The sequence below is a fragment of the Muscardinus avellanarius genome, assembly GCF_963383645.1.
Source record: "Muscardinus avellanarius genome assembly, chromosome: X".
Classification (NCBI taxonomy): Eukaryota; Metazoa; Chordata; class Mammalia; order Rodentia; family Gliridae; genus Muscardinus; species Muscardinus avellanarius.
The window spans coordinates 52,150,782-52,178,437 of record NC_137792.1 but is presented as its reverse complement, the minus strand read 5'-3'; the positions used below and the strand labels follow the sequence as shown (position 1 = coordinate 52,178,437).

The 27,656-nt window shown below is 41.8% G+C and overlaps 1 protein-coding gene across 1 annotated transcript; it reads left to right on the top strand.

The window, feature by feature from the left end:
* Nucleotides 1-254: 254 nt before the first annotated feature.
* On the top strand, nucleotides 255-27,322 carry NSDHL (NAD(P) dependent 3-beta-hydroxysteroid dehydrogenase NSDHL; the record flags this gene model as incomplete). The annotated part of the gene is made up of 7 exons (XM_080719390.1): nucleotides 255-326; nucleotides 4,009-4,167; nucleotides 13,627-13,773; nucleotides 20,635-20,763; nucleotides 23,248-23,390; nucleotides 25,035-25,137; nucleotides 26,990-27,322. The coding sequence occupies 7 exons, from the start codon at nucleotides 255-257 to the stop codon at nucleotides 27,320-27,322; spliced, it is 1,086 nt and encodes a 361-aa protein (XP_080575516.1).
* Nucleotides 27,323-27,656: the final 334 nt, after the last annotated feature.

The window sequence follows — 27,656 nt, the reverse complement described above, 5'->3', positions numbered from 1 at the left end:
TATGGTGGTGTGGGCCCAGCCATGCCCTCAAAGTGCAGCTTCCATCACAGGAATACAAGCTCAGTGATTCAGCCAACAACTATGGTTATGGTTCAACTATTTGTGCTAACTCAACAGTGAGAGAGCGAATGGCATCTACCCCAAATGCTAACAACTAAAGATGCTTTGGTTTATGTAATATTAGTGTCTGTCTCTAAATATGTCTTTAGGAAGAAGAAAAGTTGATTATAAACAAGACCATATTTCAAGCTGTAATGGATCAAGCAGTTAATAAGCCAGTGAGTAACCAGGTTACACAGACACATTTGGCAGAGGACACACCTAAGGTGAGTACAGACATAAAATCGGGTTGAGGGACGGGCGTGATGGTGCACGTTTGTAATCCCCTCACTTGGGAGGCGGAGACAGGAGGATCACGATGGTTCGAAGCCAGCCATGCTGGCTTAAGAGACCCTGTTTCCAAATAAAAAAAAGTATAAAATAGGTCTGGGAGTGTAACCTGGAGGTAGAAAGGTTTCCAGGAACCCCAGTACCACCAAAAATAAATAAACAAATAAATAAATAAAAAGGGCTGGGGATGTAGCTCAGAGGTAGAGCAACTCTAGGTTCAATTCCCAGTACCACACACACAAACACACACACACACACACACACACACACAGACACACACACACACACACACACATACACAGTAAAGTGGAAGAAGACCTATCAGTTACTTATTGCTGTGTAACAAACATCAGAATGAAGTGACTTAAAAGAACAACAATTTTTTTCTCACGACTCCATGGTCTGGACCAAGCCCACCTAGCGGATTGTTGGCTGGCCTTCCCTGGGCTCACGTATGCAGCTGTAGCCACATGGGGAGCCCTGAGGTATATGTTCCCAGGGTCCCTCATTTAAATAATTGCCAGCAACTGTTGGCTATGTCTAGGTCCCTTGATTTGCCTTTGCATGGCCTGACATAGGCTAGACTGGGCTCCCTGGCGGAATGGCAGAAACTTCCCCAGGGGGTGGCAACAGGAATTGCTAAACCTCCTAAGATCTAGCATTACAAGTCTCAGAAGGAACATGAAGGAATGTGGAGCCCTTTCATTATCTGGCCTCCTGGAGTTTCTTCACAATATCTGCAAGGGTTTGGTTCAATTCATTCTTTATTGTGGTGCTGGGAATTGAACACTGGGGCAATTTACCTCTGAGCTACACCCCCAGCCCTATTTTATTTTTTATTTTGAAACAGGATCTTACTAAATCTCTCAGGCTGCAATCCACCTGTCTCGGCCTCCCAAGTCTGCAATTACATTTTTTTTTCTGGTACTAAGGATGGAACCCAGGGGCATTCTACCTCTGAGTGACACCCCAGTCCTATTTTTTTATTCTTTATTTTTGAAACAGGATCTTACTGAGTTGCAAAGGGCCTCAATAAATAGCTGAAGCTGGCCGTGAACCCCAGTCCTTCTGTCTCAGCCTCCCAAATGCTGGGATTACAAGCGTGTGCCAGCATATCTGGCTGTGATTATGTTTTTGAAGCATAAAGTTTATTAAGAATGAATCAGTCCATAACTTAGAAACTTTTTCAAAATAAAATAGTACTAGAGGTATAACTCAGGTAGAACATCCCTGAGTTTAATTCACAGTACAAGACACACACAAAAAGAAAAAAAACATAATCACAGCAAGTTAAAATGGGATTTATAACAAATATTAATGAATTTTAAACTACTAAAAAGTTATTTTACATGCCTCCTGCATCAGACCTGTTTGGAAAAAAAAGTACTTCTGCTAAAAATAAAACAAAAGCAAAAAATCACTGTTTTAGGGGAGAAACAGTGGCCTAGACCATTATCTTGTCTCAAGATTATAATGCAATTATATTGGTTTATGTAAATGGCTTCCTTTCCTAGTGTGTTGGGGGGGTGCTGAGACTCAAACCCAGAACCTCTCATGCACGCTTTATCCCTATCCCATTCCTTTCCTATTCTTAACACTATCTCCAAGATGCAGATTTTATAATTCCCCTCTTTAAGACATTCCTGAATCTCACTACCTGTTTCTAATCTGGAGTTTTATTCTTCTTCATACTTATTCTTTCTGGCCTGCTGTGGCTATGAAAAGTAAACTGTTATGTCACATGAACTCTTCTAACACATAGCCTTAGAGATGTAATTGCAGACAATGTACCATTACATATTTGACTTCCCTGGGGTGAAGGCGAGCTTGATTCCCATCACTACAAACCTCTCTACAGAATAGCCTGCTCATTCCAAGCAATAGTGGTACAACATGTCAATGTAGTGAAAAATATCCACATCACCCTGTTGAAGTGTAGAATATTGATCATTCACACATAAAATTATAAAATTATATTGCACTGGATGGACATATTAGTAAAGTTTTTTTTAAAAAATTAGACTATCTGTTATACAAATTATCAGCAAGGAACTCTGAGATCCTTCAGGATGCTATCAAAATATGTTGAGTTTTGGCCCTTTTTGGACTCAGCCAAACTTTTAGTAAACCAAGAAAAATCAAGTTAGGAGACAAGGAGACCCAGAGGCATTCTAAATGATTGTGTTTCATCTGTATAGCTGACATAGGAGGAAGGGGGAAGAAGGGGATTGATCGAGTGTTGTATTTAATTTGGCTATGACTGAAGGAAATATTCTAAATTTCATCCAGGATGCAAATTATTTATCATATCTAATTATACACACATACACACACAGTGTGTGTGAATGATTAGATCAAAGCATAAAACGAAATCAGTAGAAAGGTTAGTTTTCAAGGAAGAATAGTGAGCTAAATTATTTCAATAGATGATGCATAATAAATGATGATAAATTTACAGTACTATCTCCATTAATAGTAATTAGAACAGGAATTCTTTAAGATCTTTCGTTTCCATACACTTGGCTTTGATTTACTATAAAGAAGCTAAGGAAAATGGGGATTTACCATCTTAAGGAAGCCCAGGTATAGTTTTGGAAGGATTCTAGGGAGGGGGGATTTTACAAGTCTCTTTATAGACACTTATAGCCAGATTATTCAGTAGGCAGCAGCCAAAATTCTGCATCTACAGCCCGGAGTCCAAACATCTAAGCGCCTGTATGTGGTACTCTATCTTTCCATCATCTCCAATTTTCAGATTTGCAATTTAGCCAAGAAATTAGGCATACTAGGGAGGCTGAAGTATAAACACTGCAGTTCATCCTCAGTTCTTGAATTGATTCCTCAAAGGTTAGAGAAGGAAAATCAAAGCCTTGGGCCTAAGTAATAAGCAGCTCCTTGAATCTGTCCACATCCTAGCCCAGAGGTCCCATCAGAGCAGTCTTAGAGACACAGACTAAGGCAGGAAGAGGTTAGATGACAAGTTCAAAGCCACATAGTCCAACCTCATTGTGGTCAGGGAGGCAAAGTAACCAACTTGGGGTCCTGTAAGTATGAAGACTGTTCCTTTCTGATGCTTTACACATAAATTCTGAAATTGCTGGCTCTTTTTTTTTATTTGCCTTAGAGAAATGCCCAGCAATCTACTATCAGGAGCAAGAAGATATCACCTTTGGTTTCCTTTTTTTCTCTTTCTTTTTAAATTGTCCAGGTTTGGGGCTGGGGATATAGCTCAGTAGTAACTTCTTGCCTAACAAGAGCAAAGCCCTGGGTTCCATCCCTGCTAATAGACTGTCCAGGTTTGATCATAGGTACTTGAGTTTCCTTTTATTATATCCAGAATCACTAAATATAAAGCGTGGATCTTATCATCAAATCCCCCAAGGTCTATCTTAGTGTCATTTGTATCTTTTTCCTCCTTGCTGATCCAAGAAGAGGAGGTGGCATTCATGGTAGAAGACCAGATTTATATAAATCTTCCACCTGGGTTCAGGCAGAGTCTCAAAAAAAAACAAATATACATACCTACTGTTGCATTGGCTCATGGCATATAAGCCTGGGCTCTTTATAGCTTCCACTTATCACCATGCCAGTCCTCCTGCCATGCCTTTCTTTCCACAGGCTAAGAAGTGCACAGTGATTGGAGGTTCTGGATTCCTGGGGCAGCACATGGTGGAGCAGTTGCTGTCCAGAGGCTACACCGTGAATGTGTTCGACATCCAGCAAGGGTTTGATAATCCTCAGGTGCAGTTCTTCCTGGGTGACCTCTGCAGCCAAAAGGTAGTGGACCCTGTGCCCCTGCTGCTCTCCATAGGTCCCCAAAGGGAAACCATAGCACTTCCCATGTTCACAGGCCAGCCAAATTGTTGGGAAGAAATTATTTTATTTTGAAAAAATGTTAAAGTTATAGGGAAGAATATAAATATGCCACAGCATTGCTACTCTAAATGAGTGACTATTATGTGTGTCACAAAGACTAAATACTGTCACTGCAGTGTAGATGCAGCAGTGGTCCCTGCATAAACAAACAGATGTGGCTCTGTGCCACTGAAACTTTACCAAAAATACCAAGGGCTATAGTATGCTGACTGCTGCCCAGGAGTATATGCACAGAAGTACACATGCTGACCCATGTGGTATTCAGTGCTTTTAATTGAAATTTGATTCATATACCATAAATTTCACATTTTTGTGGTACCAGGGATTGAACCCAGGGGTGCTCTATCTCCAAGATATACCCCCCAAGCTGGGCTTGAAATCCCAGCATTTGGGAGGCTGAGACAGGAGGATCGTGGTTTGCAGACAGCCTCAGCTACTTAGTGAGGCCCTTTGCAACTCAGTGAGTCCCTATTTCAAATTAAAGAATAAAAAGATAGGGCTGGGGGTATAGCATGGAGGTAGAATGCCCCTGGGTCCCATCCTCATTACCACAAAAAATATATACTCCCAACCCTTTTCACTTATGATTTTTCTTTTGAAACAGGATATTGCTATGTTACTGCAAGCTGGCCTCAAACCTGCAATTCTCCTGTTTCAGCCTCCCAAGTACTAACTGGGATTATGGATGTGTGCCACCACATCCGACTGAAATGTTACTATTTTTTGTTTGCGGGTCTGGGGATGGAACCCAGGGTCATTCGACCTCCGAGCTACGCCCCCAGCCCTATTTTTTATTCTTTATTTTGAAACAGGGTCTCACTGAGTTGCAGAGGGCCTCACTAATTAGCTGAGGCTGTCCGCAAACTGCGATCCTCCAGTCTCATCCTCCCAAATTCTGGGATTACAAACATGCACCACCACTCCCGGCTGAAATGTTACATTTTGAAGTGTGCAGTTCACTTTGTTTTAGTACATCCACAATGCTGTGCAACCATTCCCCAGTGTCTAATTTCAGAATATGTTTATCACCCCAAAGGAACTCCTTTACCCATTCACTTTCCATACCCTTTGTCCACTCCTTGACACCCACTCAGCTTTACAGTCACCAGATCTCTGTTCTGGAAGTTTCATAGAAATGGAATCATAGGATAGGTGGCCTTTTGTGGTTGGCTTTTTCTTTCCCTTAACATAATGTTTTCAAACTTCATCCATATTGTAAGAATATGAATATTTCACTTTTTTGTGGTACTGGGGATTGATTTTGAAACAAGGTCTCACTAAGTTGCGGAGGGCCTTACTAAGTAGCTTAGGCTGGCCACAGACCTGCGATCCTCCTGTCTCAGCCTCTCAAGTACTGGGATTACAATCATGCGCCACCACGCCCAGCTCTATATTTCACATTTTATTATATGTTGCCAAATTGCTTGATGAAGTTACTCTGTCAGCTTGACATTTATATTAGCAATGGGTGAAAATCTCTATGCTTCCTTTCGACTTTCAGGTGTGACATTCCATGTCTTTCCTGGTCAGGAAATTGTTTCTCCTACAAAGTCATGGCTATTTCCTTTCCCACATCCCTCATACCTCAGGGCCTAGAAAAGGGGTAGAAGTCCTCCTCAGCCATTATTGCCACTTTCAGACCTTTCTCCCTACTCTGCCCTGAGCCCCCTGCACCTTTGAAGACAGTACTATTAGACAAAACATTACCCCAATATTCCTCTTTGCAGCAGCCATCCACAGCCACCCACCCACCTTCCCAGGTGACCGCTTTTCATTCTGTATTGAGTTTAGCTCCTGGCTGATGGCAGTTTCATCAACAACAGCTCTAGTATGATTGTGAGTGAATTCTGTGTTCATGAAGGTGGCCCTACTCTTGCCTTTCATTTCCTTGGCCTCCTCTCACCCAATGAATTATACTGTCCTCTCTTCCCATTGTCATTCCCAGCCCTGGACCTTGTCACCCCTATAAAATGTACCTTCTCCTTCATCTTGGCTGTAGGCCTTGCACTGTGATCACCACTTCTTCCCTCTAGTACCCCAGCTGGACCAACTCTGACCCCACCCAGACACACAGCCCTTTCTACTGTTTCCTCTGGCCTTGCTGCCTTGGCCTTCATTGTCCCCTTGTTCTCCTGTCTGACCTTGACCTACCTTGCCCATTTCTTTTCTCATATCTGTCAGTCAGTGTTTTCCTGAGAAACAGCCACTAGGGGGTATGTGTGTAGAGGGAGAAGAACAGGGAGGGAGAGAGATTGAAATTTAAGGAACTGGTTTGTGTGATTATAGGGGAAACTGAGGCAGGAGTTGATGTGGCAGCCTGAGTTTAGATTTCTTCTTGCTGGAACTTGTTTTGCCCTTATGGCCTTTACTGGGTTGGGTGCAGCCCACCTAGATTATCAAGGATAGTGTCCCTTAGTTAAAGTCAGCTAATTGTGGGTACTAATCATGACAACATCTAGACAAGTTTCCGTCATATTACACTTCACATATTAACCCCAACCCTGGTGAAATCAGTGTCTTACTTGTGTTTCTGTAGGCAGCTGATCTGGGCTGGAGAGAGATGTACTAGGTGGCTGCTTCTTGCTTTATCTGTGGCTTTTCTTGGCTCCCAGGTAGTCACAGGTGCCTCCCAGCCTTGCACCCACAGGCCCTCCTGCATGGACATCTGCAACCCTGCCTCCCCTGCCTGCCAACTGGAGCCCATGTCCTCTTTTCTACACAGTGAGTCTTCTAGGAACTCCCCCACCTCTCCTCTGCATCAGCAACTTATCTTTCTGTACCAGATCAGAGCTGCCAGCACACAGTGCCATTTGCACTCACTGCCTCTTCCCTCCCATTGTCTCAAGTAGGCCTTCACCCAACAGTCCTTGTCATAGCCACTAGGGACCTTGAGGTGGCTGCAGCTGGTGGTTGAGTCTTAGTCTTCACTGGACATGGCCCTGCAGCAACATTTGGTGCTTTCTTTGCTTGCCTTTTGAGATGCCACATTCACATTTCTTCTCTTCCCTCAATAATTGCCCCTTCTCAGTCTCCTTGTATCTACCATTTCTAAACTTTTCAGGTCCCAAGACTATCTTCAGATCTCTTTTCTTCTCCATATACAGTCCAAGGATTAAATACTCTCTAGAAAATGATGATCTTGATCTCTCTCCCAGCCTTGCATTTATCCAGCTACCTCCTGGACATCACAGTTTGGATACCTAACAGACATTCATGTTTATTACAGCCAGATTTGAGTCCTCAGTTCCTACCACAGCACATATATTCCTGCTAAAGTCTTCTCTATCTCCAAAAAAATTGGCTCACTCCTTTCTCTTGCATTGGCCATAAACCCTTAGATTCATCTTTTTTTTTTTTTTTTTTGTACTGGGGATGAAACCCAGAGGCATTCTCCCTCCGAGCTACACCTCCAGCCCTATTTTTTAGTCTTTTTATTTTTTGAAACGGTCTCACTGAGTTGTGAAGGGTTTTGTTAAGTAGCTGAGGCTGTCCACTAAGTAGCCGAGGCTGTCCGAGAACCGTGATCTTCCAGTCTCCACCTCCTGAATGCTGAGATTACAAGCATGCGCAACCAAACCTGGCTCAAGATTCATCCTTGATTCCTTTGCCTCATCCTGTCCAAAGGTAAACTTTATTGACTTCACTCTCAATCCAATAATACTCACCCCTTTCATTGTTCCTGCCTGATCCAAGCCATTGTCTCTCACCTAAATGGTAGAGAGACCCTCTTAATGAAGAAATTATATTTCTTCACTCCTCTGTACTGAAACCTCCGGTGATTCCCAGTCCCATTTACAGCAAGCACCAAAGGTACATATAATCACCACTGAGACCTACACTGTATGCCCCCACTACCTCTCTCATCTCACCCACATACATACACACACATGTTCCCCCTCATGGCTGTGCTCTACCACATCGGTCCCCTTACTGCTCCTCCAACTCACCAACCAAGTTCCTGCCGAGGACCTTTGCACTTGCTGCCTTTTCTATGAGGAAATTTCTTCCTGAACCACAGAGTTTGCTCCTTAATTGCCTGTAAGTCTCTGAGCATATGCTGAGTGGCACATCCCTCCCCATCTCCCTTATTTGGCTTATGTTTCTGCATACCACTTGGCAGGAGCTGATAAATTCTGTGTCTACTTGTTTATGTCCTTATTTGTCCCTTCCACCATAGCATATCCAGTCCATAAAGGAAGGGGCTTTTTCACTTTTGATCACTGCCACATCCCTGCAAAGGAGATAAGAATCCTTAGCAAACAAACTTCTTTCCAAAATGCTCCTCCAACTTGCCCTGCTGTGCTGGTTACTATATTATTTCCAGCTTTCCCTAGATTCATTTTTTGAATAAAGGAGAGAGGCATGAGGCAAAGTTTTAATGATAGATTCTGAAATCTAAGCTAAGGAGGGTGACATGGGTGAAGGAAAGACTTTAAAAATGTGTTTTCATAGTCAGTAGTTGAAGATACACACACACACACACACACACACACACACACACACACACAGAATTGTATATACAACCTTATACAGTTGCCTCCCCCATCTTGTGGCATCTTATGTGCCTGACAAGAAGTCTCTTCTCAGTCAGATCACTATTCCATTTCTTTCTTTGTAGGTCACCTGGCTTTTTCTTTCGTGGAATTAGAATATTCTTTTTTTATCCTTTATATTACATAGTGAATAAATCTAGCCTTTAGTTTTTATTTAAGTCCTTCTCAATACCTACTAGACTTTTGCAATCTGAGAACGTAATGTCTTTCCTCATTTCTGGAAAATTCTTCAGAAGATGATTATACTACCATTCTGTCTTTCAGGAAGCCATTTTGGACAGACAGTGGAGTCTTTCATTATATTTTCCACATCTCTTAGCCTCTCCGTTATGTATTTCTTCTCATTCTTTGTACTATTTTATAGAGTTCCTCTGTTATGCATTTATTCATTGCCAATCTTATATCATCTCTACCCTCCCTCACAGATTATTTTGAAGCCAATCCTAGACATATCATTTTATCTAGGACTTTTTCAGTATTTGTCAATAAAAGATAAGAATTCTTTTTAGAGGGTTATTTTGGTGGTACTAAGAATTAAACTCAGAAACATTCTACCTCTGAGCTACACCCTCAGCCATATTTTTTTTGTTTTTAATTTTGAAACAGGGTCTCACTAAGTTTTGGAAGGCCTCACAAGGTTGCTGAGGCTGGCTGAGAACCTTTGATCCTCCTGTCTCAGCCTCCCAAGTACTGAGATTAAAAGCATGCTCCACCACACCCAGCAAGAGATAAGAATTCTTTTTAAAAATCCATAATCACATCTAAAAGACATCAATAATAGTTCCTTAGTATCAGATACTATTGAAATATCCCTGAATGTCTCGTAACTTTTTTGTAACATCATTTTGTCAAAAAAGAAACCAACTAAAGTCAAGAGTGCATTTTGTTGAAATGTTCAAGTCTCTAATAATTTATAAGATTTCCTTCATCTTTTTAAATCTTAGTATAATTGTTGGATGACTGGTGTTTGGTAGAAACCATGTTCGTTGACTTGTAGCATTTAGTATGATCTGTATCTTGCTGATTTCATCCCCTGACATTATCTAACATGCCCCTCTGCCATGTGATGTTTCCTATAAGCTAGGAGATCTGAACTGCACTGGCCAATAAGGCGGCCACTAGCCTCATGTGGCTATCAAGTGCATCTCAAATGGGGCAAGTCTGAATTTAAAGCAGCTCTAAGTCTAAAATCCACATCAGATTTCAAAGAGTGTGTACAGAAAAAGGGAATGTAAATATCTCATTAATAATTTATATATTGAGATTACACTTCTGTAATCCCAGTACTTAAGATGCAAATTAGCGAGACCCTGTTTCTAAATAAAAATAAATAAATGAAAAGGACTGGGAGTATAGCTCAGAGGTAGAATACTCCTAGGTTCAGACCCCAGTACCAAAATAATAACATATTTATGTTTATCACATGTTGAAATGATATTTTAAATGTTATATACAATAAAATTAATTCCATCTATGTCTTTGAGTCACATCTGTAACTCATATTTCTGTTGAACTAAAGACTGAATCTGGTTCTGTTTTCTCCTCTGGTGCATCATGGGCTGATACCCCTGTGATACATATTTTTCTTTTTTTCATGACAGTTTCTGATTCATAACTCCTTCCCCAAGGCAGACCATAAAAAATAAAATTTGTCTTTCTAAAGGCAGGTCATCCACTCTAATCACCCCTCCCACTCTGAAGGGGGTTCTGCCCCATACCTGCAAGAAAGGAATGCTGCACAGAAAGTCCAAGGAGAATTTGCAGACAGGCCTCGCTAGGTTTTCTCACTCAATATGGAGCAGTAGATCAAACCCTTTTCATTCAATCACATTTCTCTACACTTGCATATGCTTCAGTCATGCTTATGTAAAGAAACTTTTCTAAAAGCCTAAGAGGACGGAACAGATAGCTGAACACATGGAGGTTCCTGAAGGGTGGTAGATTCTTCCCTCATACCTCATTCTGTGCATCTCTTCAACTTCATCCTCTGTAGTAGCCTTTATAGTAAACCAGTAAATATATTTCCCTGAGTTCTATGAGCCACTGAAGCAAATAACCTCAAGAGGTAAGATTGGAGGTACAGCTCAGTGGTACAGTGTTTGCCTAGCATATGTGAGGCCCTGGGTTCCATCCCCAGCACCACAAAAAAGAATTTTTTTACAGTACTGAGGATGGAACCCAGGGGCATTCGACCTCCGAGCTACACCCCCAGCCCTATTTTTTATTTTTTATTTTGAAACAGGGTCCTACTGAGTTGCAAAGTGACTCACTAAGTAGCTGAGGCTGTCTGCAAACCATGATCCTCCTGTCTCAGCCTCCCAAATGCTGGGATTACAAGAGTATAGCACCTCACCTGGCTAAAAAAATAAAGGAGTGGGTTGTAAGAAACACAGATGAACCCATCAAGGGTTTGCATCTGTAGTGGGGAGGAGGCCTTGGGGATTGAGCCTTCACCTGTGGGATTTGACATTATCTCCAGGTAGCTAGTGTCACAACTGCATTGGATGAGAGGACATCTGACTGGTTTCTGTACCACAGCACTGCCTGCTGCGTGCTTGCTTGCTTGCTTGATCTGTGGGAGTACCCCACATGGCTGTCAGAAGTGCTCTGTGCTATGGGAGTAGGAGACACCAAGATGGAATCACGTTTTCCCTAACATCATACAAACCCCAATAGCAATAAGCATCCTTAGTGTTTTTCTTAGGACCAAATTAAAGAGGCATGTCAGAATGACAAAGGAGCCAACCTGAAGGGCCTCCACTGGCCAAGTTTGAGACATTTTGTAACAAAAAAGAGGATAGTGGTGGATTATAATATATTGACTTGAAAAAGAATCCCTGTGGTGGCTGGGCATGGTGGTACACGTTTATAATCCCAGCATTTGGGAGGCAGAAACCAGGGAATCATGGTTCACAGACAGCCCAAGCTATTTAATGAGACTCTTCACAACTCAGTGAGACGCTGTTTCAAAAAATAAAAAGACTAAAAAATATGACTGGGGGTGTAACTCAAAGGTGCAGTGCACCTGGGTTCCATCCCCAGTACCACAAAAAAAAAATTAGAAAGAGTCCATGTGACCATAGAAATACTGAAAAGAAAAATGAGGACAGGGAAAGAGAGGCTCTGCTTTACAGAGGAATTTCAACTAATGAATGTAAAAGAATACTAAAATGAGAATGTCACCATTATGCAACCAATACATTGATAATTGTTCCAGATAAAAAGAAAGAAGAGCAGGGCATGGTAGTACTCATATGTATGTAAGCCCAGTACTTAGAAGGCTGAGACAGAATTTGAGGACCAGCCTCAGCAAAGTAGCTAGATTCTCTGTGACCTAGTGAGACCCTGTTTCAATAACAAATTTTTTAAAGGGCTGAGAGTATAGCTTGGAAGTAGAATTCTCATGGGTTCAATCTACCACAAAGAAAGAGAGGGAGGGAGGGAGAGGAAGAGCTTGCCTTGAGTCATTATTTTGTGGTTATTCAGGAGAACATCTTTCTTCTTAGGAGATGCTTAGTAAAGAGCTCAGAGGCAAATGCGCCTTACCCTTGAAATGTTTCCAAACAAAAACTGAAAAACTGTGTGTGTGTGTGTGTGTGTGTGTGTGTGTGTGTGTGTGTGTAAAGAGAAGAAATTATGCCAAAATATCAGTAGGTGAATCTAGGCACAAAATTCATGGTTGCCCTTCGTTCTTTGGGTGATAATCATGGATCTTACCCATATCCTATTATTTCATTAAGGTTTGGCTAAAGAGTGACATGCTATCATTCTCTCTTCATCTAGTCACTTGGATTCTTGTACCTGGCACAAATTAAATGATTGGTTTTCTTTATGTGCCAATCTCGCAAAGAATTCTTATTCTTACTAGTGATCAAACAGTTTCTTCTTTGGCTAGTGGATGCTACTTTATTTTGGCACTGATGCTATTTTATTTTATTTTTGGTACTGGGGATTGAACCCAGGGACATCCTACCTCTGAGCTGCACCCTAGACCTTTTTTGAAACAGGGTCTCACTAAATTGCTGAAGTTAGCCTTGAACCTGTGATCCTTTTGTCTCAGCTTCCCAAGTGTTGGGTTTACAGATATGTGCCACCATGTCTGGAAATATAACATTTAACATGTCCCCAGTAGTCTTTGCGAATTTCCATACGTTCTGATAATGAAAAGATGTTCCTGGATCATCTTGCCCTGGCTTTTCCTGCCCAAGATTTGTGATCAGCCTTTTCTCTCAGGAGGTTCCTTTAAGCAGTAAATTAAATGTATCTATTTTTAAGCTTAAGCAAATTTTATTATTACAATGATAGAAAGAAGAAACAGAGAATTATAAAGCACTACATTAGCAGGATGTAATGGAGTGCCTTGAAAATAAGACACTCAAATTTTAAAGTCTGCTTTATGTTTGGTTTCACAGGAAGTAATACATCTGTATCTTTAATGGTATGGGACTTTTTCATATTATTTATAGTTTCTGTGTATGAACTTACCTTCTCCAGGTTAGTGTCACCTCTCTCAGGCACCAGAAACATGTAGAGGGCTACTGCCTCTTTATAGATCCCACAGACTTCTCATGATCCAAACACTCTTTTACTGGGGTCTGGTTAATAGGGAGAGGACTATTAAAAGGACAACTTGGTTTCTATGTACTTCTGTATTCTTTTGGTGTTTGACAAGAATGTGTTTCTGTTTTGATTGTAGAATTATAAAAAGGCAAGGACCTACTGGCCATAGATTGGAGAGTGAGAATATGAGAAGACTGTTGATCTGCCCAGAAAGGAATGATCCTTTTGTGTTTGTTTGCTTTTCCAGGACCTGTATCCAGCTCTGAAAGGTGTGAACACAGTTTTCCACTGTGCATCACCCCCACCATCCAGTAACAACAAGGAACTCTTTTATAGAGTGAATTTCACTGGCACCAAGAACGTCATTGAAACTTGCAAAAAGGCTGGGGTTCAGGTAAGGGGAAAGCCACAGCGGGAACTTCCAGGAGCATGTGGTCCTTTCTAAAGGTGGAGGGATGTGGGTCTCCTTACTCTCTTCCTGGGCTTAGCCAGAATTGCTTCTTAAATTTCATAAAGATTTCAGTATGGTTGTACAAATATTTATTCCAGTCCCTGCTTTCAATTTGTGTAGGTTTATACCCAGAAATGGGATTGGTGGGCTGTACAGTAATTCTCTTAAACTTTTGAAGGGCCACTGCATTGTCTTCCAGGCCTTGCTTGTATTTTAAAAGGAAAAAAATACTCTCCTTGCTTGTAGCCAATAGAAACCTATTATGACACAGTCCTGAGAGGATCAGAATTTTCACCACGTGGTAGCTTGCCACACTACTATAAATCCTGATGATCATGATGGCATTTACCAGTCTAGCCGGTCAGTGCAGCAGGTCCCTCTCGGTGACACAAGGCACAGGTGTTGTCTAGTTAGGAGAAAAGTGTGCAGTGAGCAGGGAATTTTCTTCTAACCTTCCTGGGTACTGTCAACCAACCCCGGCATCAGCAGCTGGCCATGCAAAGATAGGCAGTGAAGGAACTTGCCAAGCTCCCACAGTGTCAGTAACAGTGACCAGTATCTTCTGCACTTGACGAGATACTGCCCTGGTATGGTTATCCTATTTTTCTCCTCATTCAGTAGCCAGCATCTAAGTAAATCTGCTAGTAATGAAAGTGGTAGCATTTCAAGCAGATCCTCTAATGCAAAATTCTAGGTTTTCCACTCAAGCCTGTGTAACTAAAGCTCTGTGAAGTCTGCTGCTGCTATGGGCTAAATGGAAGATGGCAGGCCCACAGAAAAAGAGTTCGGAATAACACGGCACCCATACATTCATCATAACATTAAGAACAATATTGCTGGAGAGTTGAACCCCTGTGTGTACTATTCCCTGGTGCCATTACTCCCCTTCTTTACCCATGTATAACAACTCTTCTGATTTTGGATTTATCATTTCTATTTGCTCTACATATAGTTAGTATAAGGTATTGATTGCATGTTACAAAACCTAATAAAATTCTGTCACCTTGAACATATCCTCCTGAGACTTGCTTTTCTTCTCCAGCATTATGTTCTTGAACTTTATCCATCTTAGTATCTATAGTTCTCATAGGTTCCCAAAGTGGATGATCCCCCACAGGGGCATGGAGTGCTAGAATACAGGAACCAGATGGGGTGGCTAATGCCTGCCAGCCCAGTACTTGGAATGCTGAGATAGGAGAATCACAGGTCTAAGACGAGCCTCAGAAATTTAGCAAGGTCTTCAGCAATTTAGTGAGACCGTTTCAAAATAAAAATAAAATAGAGCTGGAGTGTATCTCAGAGGTAGAATGTCCCTGTGTTCGACCTCTACTACCATACACACACCAAAAAAAGCATGCATTTGTCACTACAAGTTTTTATTTATTTGCTTAAAGAAGGCAGATTCCAGGGGCTGCTGAAGAATTTTTTCTGAAAAGGGGGTGGTAAGCAAAATACTTTGGGGAATTTCTGCAAGTGGCAGAATAACTTACTGCGTTTAGGTGCAGGAAATGCTTTTCTATGTTGTATTTAAGAAACATTTTCCAACAATAAGATCAAAAGATTGTTTAATATATCTTATCCCAAAGATTTTTTTTTTGGTGGTACTGGAGTTCCTGGAAGCCCTTCTACCTCCGGGCTATACTCCCAGACCTATTTTTACATTTTTATTTGGAAACAGGGTCTCCTAAGCCAGTGCATGAGGCTGGCTTCGAACCTGCGTGATCCTCCTGTCTCTGCCTCCCAAGTGCAGGGATTAAAAGCATGTGGCACCACGCCCGGCCATCCCAAAGATTTAAAGTGTTATTTCCCATACTTAAGGCTATAATCTACCAGGAATCTGTTCGTTTATGTTCAGGCAACAATCTGCTGCACTGACTCCAGTCTGTGCCACTTAGTCAACCCCAACTAACTCCAAAATTCACTTAGCTCTTCTGAGCCCTTTGTTCTACCACATATATTTTAGAATCAGCTTATCTAGTCCCATAATAAGCCCTGATAGAAGTGTTACTGAAATTACATTGAACTGCTAAAGTAATTTGGAATATCTTTACAATACTGTCTTCCTGTCTACAAATACAAGCTCTCTCTAGCTATTTGATGCCTTTCGGTGACATTTTGTAATGTACCTCATAAAGGCTTCACAAATATTTTGTTGAATTTATTCACGTATCTCATTTTCTGTCATTTCTAACATACTACATTTTCAGTTATTGCTAATATGTAGTTTAGTTTCTCCTTTTCAAATAATTGTAAATCTTTTCTTGTTATACCACCATAGCTAGACATTCTTTTATAACATGGAAAAAAAGTGGTAAAGATATGATGTGAGCTAATGGAGTCCATTGTCAGAGGAGCTCCTATTAACCAGAATGCTGGAAACTAAGAATCCTCATAATTGCATCTTTCTTTGGAATAGCTCTTCAGTTGGGTGTGGTGGCACACACCTGTAATCCCAGTACTTGGGAGGCTTAGACACAGGTTTAAGGCCAGCCTCAGCAACTTAGCAAGACACTCAGCAACTTAGCAAAGACCCAGTTCCAAAATTTTAAAAGGGCGGGGGTATAGTTCGAAGGTAGAATGCCCCTGGATTCAATTCCCAGTACAAAAAAGAAGTACAAAAGGTTCTTCCTCTTCTTCTTCCTTCTTTTTCTCCTCTTTTTCTTCTCTTGTATCATCCCTCTAGTATTATTATGAAATAGAAAAAAAGAGACTTCCGGGAAGATGGCGAAGGAGGAAAGCGGCACTTACAAGTCCCGCTAACAATCAAACTCTATTACCACAAAACCAGTGCCTTTCAGAGCCAGAAAACACCACCAGCAAAGAAATAAAAACTGTAAATACAAGGGACAGAGAAAAAGGGCTGGAAAAACAAGACACCAGAAAGAAACAAGCCCGAAGTGCCGCGCCCACCGCGGCGCAGAGCAGCCGGAGCTGCGGCATGAAGCGGCCGAAGTGGCCAGAGCCACGGCGAGGAGCGGCGCAGCCTACATCGTCCCTAGCAGCACCAGGCTCCAGAGAGGAGGGACTCGGAACGGAGCTCAAATCCAGAGAGGAGGTACGCCGGCCTCGCGGCCTAGGATGCAGCAACAGCGCCTTACTGCTGGCGGCAGCAGCGAGTTCACCGGACGGCCCTAGACCAACGCATTCAACCAGGCGCCAGAGAGGAGGCGTGGACAGTGAGCCGAGGTGAACTGCTGCTGAACAGCCGGGCAGCAGTCAGCAGTTTCTTCAGCACAAGGGGCGTCTAAACCTCTGGGACACTTTGAAGGCAGTATTAAGAGGAAAATTTATAGCACTGAGTGCTCACATAAGAAAAACAGAAAATCTTCAAATAAATAGCCTTACGACACACCTCAAAGCCCTTGAAAGGCAGGAACAATTGAACCCTAAAGCCAGCAGAAGACGGGAAATTATTAAAATTAGAGCAGAAATTAACGAAGTAGAGAATAAAAAAACAATACAGAAAATCAACAAAACCAAAAGCTGGTTTCTTGAAAAAATTAACAAGATTGATAAACCACTAGCCATCCTAACTAAAAAAAAGAGAGAATCAACCCAAATTATGAAGATAAGAGATGAAATAGGAGACATTACTACTGACAGCGTAGAAATCCAGAGGATTATCAGAAACTACTTTGAAAAACTATATTCCAACAAAATGGAATATCTGGAGGAAATCGACAACTTCCTAGATAAATACAACCTTCCTAAACTGAGTCAAGAAGATATAGAACACTTAAACCAACCAATAACAATCAAAGAGATTGAAACAGCAATAAAGAGCTTGCCATCAAAGAAAAGCCCAGGACCAGATGGTTTCCCAAATGAATTCCATAAAACCTTTATAGAAGAGCTAATGCCAATACTACTCAAACTACTTCGGGAAATAGAAAAAACCGGGACTCTCCCAAATACATTCTATGAAGCCAGCATCACACTAATACCCAAACCGAATAAAGACAGTTCAAGGAAGGAAAACTACAGGCCTATATCTATGATGAACTTGGATGCAAAACTATTAAACAAAATACTAGCAACATGCATTCAAAACCACATCAAGAAAATCATTCATTCACCATGACCAGGTAGGGTTCATCCCAGGGATGCAAGGCTGGTTCAATATACAAAAATCAATCCATGTAATTCATCATATAAACAGAATCAAAGACAAAAACCACATGATCATCTCAATAGACGCTGAAAAAGCATTTGATAAAATTCAACATCCATTTATGATAAAAACACTGCAGAGAATTGGAATAGAAGGAACATATCTCAACATTATTAAGGCAATCTACAATAAGCCCACTCCCAATATCATATTAAATGGGGAAAAACTTCAAGAATTCTCCCTAAAAACTGGAACGAGACAAGGATGTCCACTATCACCACTTCTCTTCAATATAGTACTAGAGACTCTGGCCAGAGCAATAAGGCAAAAAAAGGAAATCAAAGGAGTACAAATAAGAAAAGATGAACTTAAGCTTTCACTATTTGCAGATGAAATGATACTATATTTAGAAAACCCAACAAACTTAACCAAAAGGCTTATAGAACTGATCAACAAATTCAGCAAAGTATCTGGATACAAAATCAATCTTAAAAAATCAGAAGCTTTCCTGTACATCAACCATAAATCCACTGAAAAAGAAATTCAGAAAATGCTTTCACTCAGGATCTCCCACAAGAAAATAAAATATCTAGGAATAAACTTGACCAAGGAGGTAAAAGATCTCTACAAAGAAAATTATAAAACACTGAAAAAAGAAATCGAAGAAGATCTTAGAAGATGGAAAGATCTTCCATGTTCATGGATTGGCAGAATAAATATCATTAAAATGGCCATCCTCCCAAAAGTGATCTACAGATTTAACGCAATGCCCATTAAACTACCGAGATCATTTCTTACAGACATAGTAAAATCAGTCCTTAAATTTTCTGGTATAACAAAAAGCCCAGAATAGCCAAGGTTGTTCTCAGCAACAAAAACCACGCAGGAGGAATCACAGTACCTGACTTTAAACTATACTACAAAGCCATTTTAATAAAAAGAGCATGGTACTGGCAAAAGAACAGATATATAGACCAATGGAGCAGAATAGAAGACCCAGAAAAAAGTCCACACACTTTCAGCCAATTGATTTTTGACAAAGAGGCCAAAAACATACCCTGGAAAAAAGATAGCCTCTTCAACAAATGGTGTTGGCAAAACTGGTTAACCATATGCAGAAAATTGGAAATTAATCCCACTTTTTCACCCTGTACAAAAGTCAACTCACGATGGATCAAAGACTTGGAAATTAAATCAGAGACTTTGAAGCTCCTTGAAGAGGGCATAGGTCCAACACTACAACACATAGGCACAGACAAATATTTCCTCAACAAGACCCCAAAGGCACAACAAATTAATAGGAGAATCAATACATGGGATTGCATGAAACTGAAGAGCTTCTGTTCAGCAAAGGAAACTATCAAGAACCTCAATTGAGAGCCAACAGAATGGGAGAAGATTTTTGCCACCTATACCACCAATAGAGGACTAATATCTAGAATATACAGAGAACTCAAGAAACTCAACACTAAGAAAACAAAGCATCCAATAACAAAATGGGCAAATGAACTAAATAGACACTTCACAAAAGAAGAAATTAAAATAGCCAATAAATGCATGAAAAAATGCTCAACATCACTGGCAACCAGAGAGATGCAAATCAAAACTACCCTGAGATTTCACCTAACTCCAACTAGATTGGCAGTCATTCAAAACACAAACAACAACAGATGCTGGCGAGGATGTGGAGAAGTGGGAACTCTAAGACATTGTTGGTGGGATTGCAAATTAGTGCAACCACTTTGGAAAACAGTATGGAGAATCCTCAGAAGAATGGGAACAAACCTACCATTTGATCCAGCAATACCACTGTTGGGTATCTACCCAAAAGAAAAGAAACCAAACTACCAAACTAATCCATGTGTATCTATGTTCATAGCTACACAATTCGCCATAGCCAAACTATGGAACCAGCCAAGATGTCCATCAACAGATGAATGGATTACAAAACTGTGGGATATGTACACAATGGAATTTTACTCAGCCATCAAAAAACTCAATTACATCATTTTCTGGGAAATGGATGGAACTGGAGGACATTATGCTAAGTGAGATTAGTCAGTCACAAAAAATAAGAAATCAGATGCTTTCCCTAATATGTGAGAGTTAGGGAGAAATGGGTCATAGGAGGAACTCTTGAAAGAGGAAATCCTATAGAGGAGCAAACAAGACAACCTAAAGGAGGAGAAAGGAGGGGGGAAGAGGAAAATCTCTAAAACATACAATGTACTTAAACATATCGAAGTTAATCACTAAGCCAAGCAAGGGAGGGAGGGACGGGGAGGGAATGGGGTGGGAATTGGGTAGGGGTTAAATCAGCGATGAGTACATGTTTGTACACACAAGTTTTTTTTTTACCCCAATAAGTTGTATGAATATAATGCACCAATAAAAAATAAATAAATAAATAAATAATAGAAAATAAAATAGAAAAAAAATGAGATCCATGGTTTTAGCTTGTAATACCACAGTGATGTCTGGGATTCACATAGCTGCAGAAGGTGGTGTTCTTTAGATTATCTTAAAGAGTAATGAAGGTGTGAAAATCAAAGGTATTGCAGCAAATAATTTGTGTAATGCTTTGTGCGGGGCTGGGGATAAGGTACTGTTTCATTCTCTTTCATGCATGACCCTCAAACTATTGGGACAGCAATAATTCCTGACATATTTTTCTTTAAATTTTCCTCTGTCAGAAACTCATTTTAACCAGCAGTGCCAGTGTCATCTTTGAAGGCAATGACATAAAAAATGGAACCGAAGACCTCCCTTATGCCATGAATCCCATAGACTACTACACGGAGACTAAGATCTTACAGGAACAAGTACGTACCTCAGAACTAGTTGAGTGTGTGTCCCTCTGAAAGGTGGATTTTCCTAAGGAAAATGCATGAACATAGTAAGTTAATATTGACCTTGGGTACCAAACTTAAGCAAACTTTGCAAATGAAATTAAATTTTAAATAAGAAAAGCATAGCTCAACGTGGCCAGACACTGTTATGAGCATTTTGCAGGAACTTCCTCCTTTAAATTCACAGGAATACCATAGTTGGCTGCTGTTACCTTACCAAATTACAGATAAGGACATTGATACAGAGAGGGATCCAGAACCTTGATCAAGGGCCACCTTTTTTGGTGTGAGTTGAGTAATAGCCACTGAACCCCAGACCACTCACCTTAGCTAGCATTTGGACTGCCTCTTACCCACTGAGGTTTCCTCACAAAGCCTGCAATTACTGAACTGGATCATAGCATCACACTGGCATGAGTTCCCCTGTGCTCCTGACAACAAGCTGACTCCCAGCTGTTTGCTCGTACTTCAACTCATAAAGTCCCAGCAGAACTGGTCTCTGGGAGACATGAGGACCTCTCTAAATCAGGGGGTACAGCCTTGGCCTCTGGCAAGCTCAAATTCCTGTGTCTAGGCTATGCCATCCTCTCTGTGGAGTACCCACCTCCTCAGACTAGGCTCAAGGAACACTAAAATCTCTGCTGGGCCTTAACAAGAGACCATGTGTATGCTCATCTAAGGTATTCCGCCTCCTGCCCACAGCTGAGCCCATCTAGGCTCAGGAGTTTTGCCTGAGTTCAGACCATCTTTGACTCGTGTGCATGGACTTTTATCCCACTTTTGTGTAGAGTTAGGTGCTCAACTGAAAATCAGCAAAGCCCATAGGTGAATCCAACAGCAAACTCACCTAAAGCCTCATTTCTTGCCAGATTAACACCTGCTATAAGCTTTAAACGTTCTTAATTATAATAAACCAAATGTGATGTCAGTCTGGGACCCCTTCAACTCTTTTCCTTTTAGTAATATAGATGAGCCTGGATAGACATCATCTGAAGCCTTAGTTGGTCATTTCCTCCATCATTATGAGAACCTGAGACTTAGAGACAGGAGGCCGAATAATTTTGGGAATCCATTGAAGGAGAAAGCTCTCATTGTTAAAAACTCAAATCAAGCTGGGCGTGGTGGTGCAAGCTTGTAATCCTCGCACTTGGGAGGCAGAAACAGGAGGATCCCACAGGTTCAAAGCCAGCCTTGCTGGCTTAAGAGAGCCTGATTCTAAAATAAAAGATATAAATATATAAAATAGGTCTGGGAGTGTAACCCGGAGGTAGAAGTGTTTCCAGGAACCCCAGTACCACCAAAAAAAAAAAAAAAAAAAAAAACCTCAAATCAATAAATAGCTTAAAATGGCTGAGGCCAAAATATGTGCAGGGATTTTGCCAACATGCAATAGAAATCTTGGATGACATGATAACAGTATTTATACTTCCCAATCATACCTACACAAAACAATTGGCCTGGGTCATCTCCTTTAATGTTCTCACAGCCATTTCTTCATAGGTACCTTTATGATCTATGTTTTTACCAATATTATAACATCCTTCAGAAACATTTGTTTCTTATGAGGCAAAACCTGTTATCTGTATAGACTTGGGTCTAACGGTGGGGGCACATTCTGAAGAATGTGTTGGGTGATTTTGTCATTTGGGGGAACACCATAGAAATTACTTAGGCCACTCAAATGGCTCTGCCATCACTAGACAATATAATCTTATGGGGCAACGATTATTTCTGTGGTCTATTGTTAACCAAAGCATCAAGTGGCTGTTCTTGAAGCCTTGGCATTCCACTGTGTTGACATAGCCCCGCAGAAGACATGTCTCTTTTCCTGCAGTGGGGACAGGAAGAATGGCTGTTTTTATGGAGTACTTGCCCCTTATGTTGTTCACTACCCTACTGCTGCCCTATTCCTTATACCCTTCACATTCTCAGACTCTTCTTCTGGACCCACATGTGTTTGTCTGAGTCCTTTCCTATGATGTGGTACACTCAGCATTGACCCAGCCTGGTTCTGGGAGAAATGTACAGCTGGCACATGTTCCTTAAGTCAGGAGCCCTTCTGATGGCAGCAGCCTCACAGGGGACTCACAGCTGACTGTGACTGTAACCTTTAGATCTTATCCCCAAACTGCTGCCAAAGTACATCTCTCCTATCTGTGTCTGTGTACCTTGACCTTTGAACCTAAACCCAGGCCTTTTGATTTTGTCTCACCAGTTTTTACCCAGCTGTACTCTCCATGGTCAGATTTTGAAGGGTGGATGGCATAGAGAGCTAGCCTAAAATTGTACCAGTGACTGATGAAGTTTGGCATACCGAACAAACCACCGCCTAGTCACTTGCAAACCAATAGAACACATCATCTCTGTCCCTATGGGAAATCCTATAAACCCAGTGAGGCACCACCTTGTCTCTGGCTCAGAGTTTACAGTGGACTCACTTCCTTTTCTCTCTTTCAGGCAGTGCTGGATGCCAATGATCCTGAGAAGAATTTCTTCACTGTAGCCATTCGCCCTCATGGTATTTTTGGCCCAAGGGACCCTCAGTTGGTCCCTATCCTCATTGAGGCAGCCAAGAAGGGCAAGATGAAGTTCATGATTGGGTGAGTTGGCCCCCATTGCTCTTTTCCACCCTCCCCAAATCAGTATCATCCACATGCAGAAAACTCCGTGGGTAGCCAAGCAGCTCCATGTGGCTGTCTTAGTTTGTTCAGGCTGCTGTAAAAATATAACTTAAACTGGATAACTTCACACACAACAGAAACATATTGCTGCCAATTTCAGAGTCTGAGAAGTCTAAGATCAAGGCATCAGTAAATCTGGTGTCTGATAAGGGCTCATTCCTCCTGGATGGCACCTGATATGTGTCCTCACATGAATCAAGGGGCAGATAGGCTCCCTCAATCCTCTTGTAGAAGGTCACTATTGCCATTCATGAGAATGGAACTTTCATGGCTTAACACCATCACATTGGGGATTAAGTTCCAAGCCATAAATTGTGGGGGAGCACAAACATTCAGGCCATAGCAGTGATCTTCTCTTCTGTGCTTAGTATTAATTCCTGGGGCTGCCATAACTACTACAAACTTAGTACTTAAAACAATAGAAATTGATTCTCCTGCATGGCATGATGGCACAACCCATAATTCCAGTAGGATTGGTAGTATATCTCAGAGATAGAATACCCCTGGGTTCAATCCCCAGTACCAAAAATAAAACAAAGAAAAGAAATTAATTCTCCTACATTTATGGAATCCAGGAGTCCCAAATGCAGATGTTGTCAGGGTTGGTTCCTTCTGGTGGTAGGGAGGGAACATCTGTTCCAGAGCTTTCTGAGTTTCTCATGGTATTTTTTCCTTATTTGTTAATACGCCACTCCTATCTCTGTCTCCATTTTCCCATGGTTTCTGTGTTCAAATTTTCTTCTTCTTATAAGGACATTGGTCATTGAATTTCATGTTCTCCCTACTCCAGTATGATCTCAGCTAATTATATCTGTAAAAGGCCCCATTTCCATATAAGGTCATATTCACAAGTTCCAGAGGGATATAAGTTTGGGAAGGACAATATTCAACCCAGTAAACCCTCTCAGGTAGGCTGAGAAAATATTTCTTTCCCTGTTTAAGAAACTTGAGGTTCTGTGTAGAAGCAGTTGGCCCAGAATCAAGGAACACAACCTCAATTCTTTGATCTAGAAGATAGCCAGAGGCATTACATTCCTCCCAAGGAAAGCAAAAGAGGAAAGGCCCCTTCAAGTGGCAAATATGGCTCTCTCGCTCTCAAATACACTTTCTCTACCTTCCTTTCTTCCTTTTATCCCCATGGCTTGCCTTCCTTCTTCTTACTAAGCCTCATTGCCATCCTGTCTTACCACTTCAAGGGATAACAAAAAGACTGGTAGGAAACTATAATATCAAAGCCAGGCATTGGCCAGTGTGTCCTGGGTAGTGTTTGAAGATCTGCTGCCAGAATTGCAGCCTGAACAGGCAGCACCTGGGCTGACTATACTGCAGTGGGATGAGATAGCAGGGCACTGAGCTTTCAAATTCATTAGTTGGCCCACAAATATTCCACTGACCTGGGACTCCTGGCTCTCTGCACTTCTTTATCTGTGACAGACATCCAGGTATGGTGAGAGTGGGCACTGCCAAGAAAGGCAGTAGTTTCAATGCAGGTAGTGACCTCTCAAATGCCATGTATAGCTGAGCACTCCAATCATGATTAAACCATTCCTTGTACACCTGCAGAAATGGAGAGAACTTGGTAGACTTCACCTTTGTGGAGAATGTGGTCCACGGACACATCTTGGCTGGAGAGCAACTCTCCCAAAATGCAGCCCTGGGTGGAAAGGTAAAACACCTGCTTCTCCCTGCTTCTCTCCCCACATCCTGCCTCTGCATGTCTGCCTTTCTTTAGATTTTTTTCTCACTGCTATAATGGGTTTGCTGACAACATTCCCCTGTGAGCCTATATCATGACAGAGCCTATATCATGACAGATCCTCTATAGGACTCCCTTGGGCCAAAGTTGAAGCCATCTAATAAGGAGCTCCATATTACTGAGCATATCATTTGGGGGACCAAAGGATGGGCTGGGATTTAACACTTTCAGAACACTATTCTTTGTGTTAGTTAGCTTTCTATTGTGGTGACAAAGTACCTGAGAAAAATAACTTAAAAGAAGAAAGATTTATCTTGACTCAGTTTTAGAGGTTTGTGTCTATTGTTTCTGCACCTGTGTTGAGGTAGAACATCATGATAGGAGGACGTGGCAGTGCAAAGCTGCTCACTTCTTGGTTGCTAGGAAGCAGAGAGAGAAAGGAAGGCGGCAAGGACAAGACAGGACCTTCAACGATACATCCCCAGTGACCTACTTACCTCCAGTAGGCCTCACCTCCTGAAGGTTCCACTACCTCACAGTAGCACCACTCTATATTAGAAACCTTCAACACAGATGCCTTTGGAGGACAGTCCCAATCCCAACTATAATGTTCCCGTTCCCTAAAGGCTTATGCCCATCTCATGATGCAAAATACATTCAGACATATCCAAGAGTTCCCATAACTGTAATGGTAGCATCTATACTAAAATTGGTACCAAGACCTGGGATTGTTGTACCTGACCAGCTCATTCAGAAACCATTGGAACTAGTTTGCAGGAGGAGTTTGGAAAAGTTTGGAGATGTAGGCTGGAGGAACCTTAAAAATGTTGTAAGCAGAGAGAAAGAAGAAAGCAAGAGGCCGAGGATAAGATATTCCCTCAAAGGCACACCCCCAGTGTCCTACTTCCTCCACCTAGACACCACCTCCTAAAATTTCCACCACCTCCCAATAGTACCACCCACTGAGGTCCAAGCCTGTAACATCCATGGAATGTGGCCCAGCTATGTGTCCATTGGTATGGCTACCCCAGGCTGAATCCCATGTACATTGAGCAGGGTGCTTGCTTCTCACCCTTTCTCCCACTAATTCCTCAGGTCTCCTTTTTCACCCATGGCCCACACATGCTCACACCACTCAAGTCTCTCACTTCTCCTATGGAGATGTGTGAGTTTTCTAGCATTTGTCACCCAGCAGGAAGCCCAGGGCTGGCATGTGGCAGGGAGTCTCTGTAAGGAACATGTGGCAGGGAACAAATGCTCTTATGCTCAGTCCCTCTCACCCTTGCCTCCCACTCCTAGGGCCTCCTGTCTTTGTGGTTTCATGCTCCTAGCTTTGGAATCCTTCTCACTTCTTAGTTTACTTTGATTCTCCTGAATCTCTGGCATTTTTGCACTCATAACTTTGGGGATGGTTGGGAGGAGGGTGGGTTTGGCTTTTGGTTAAGAACAAATGTAACATTTTTGAGAAATATATCACCAATTCATTGCATCCAAAGATGAGAAGATGAATTTTACCATGATTCTCAGTTCTTAAATTAACAAATGTGCCTTCCTGAGGCACCCTAAATTTCACATAAAGTCCTGGCCCATAGGTAAGGCTCACATCACCTTCCTTCTCCCCAAATGCTGCCTGCTTTCAGAGTCAAAGACAGACTGTATAAATTGCTGGAACAGCCAGGCACATCTCACTGTTTAGCTGCCCTGCACAAAAGCAAAGAAGACAGGCAGGAAGTTGCATCGGGTTTTCCACAGGAAGGTGCAGACTGAGTTCCTGGGGCCCCTGCAATTAAGGAGGGCTTTCTAACTCTTGTTCCCTTGCCAGGCATTTCACATCACCAACGACGAACCCATCCCTTTCTGGACGTTCCTGTCCCGCATCCTGACAGGCCTCAATTATGATGCTCCCAAGTACCACATTCCCTACTGGGTGGCCTACTATTTGGCCCTCCTGCTGTCACTGCTGGTGATGTTGGTCCGTCCCATCATCCATCTCCAGCCCACTTTCACACCAATGCGGGTTGCACTGGCTGGTACTTTCCACTACTACAGCTGCGAGAAAGCCAAAAAGGCCATGGGCTACCAGCCGCTGGTCACCATGGATGACGCCATAGAGAAGACTGTACAGAGCTTTCACCATGTGCGCAAGGTAAAATGAGATGTCCTGGATGCTAGACCAACTCACCCAGGGACCTGGCCAATGACTTTCTCTCCTGCACACTGATGAATGAATATCCTTCTAATGCATTTCTTCTGAACTTCTGACTCTTCTTACTAGTTGGATAAGAGCATATCCTATCCCCGCCATGACCACAGGAGTAAAATGGACAGCAGTCATTTCTTCCCTCACAGCATTGGATTTGGATTTCTTGAAGCAAGAAGCTTCTAATTCTACCCTTTTATTCTCCTTCCATCTATGTCTGTTTTTTTTCTAGGTTCCTTACCACAAAAGACCATTTTATGCATTTCATTATGGTATCCTTGTACATAAT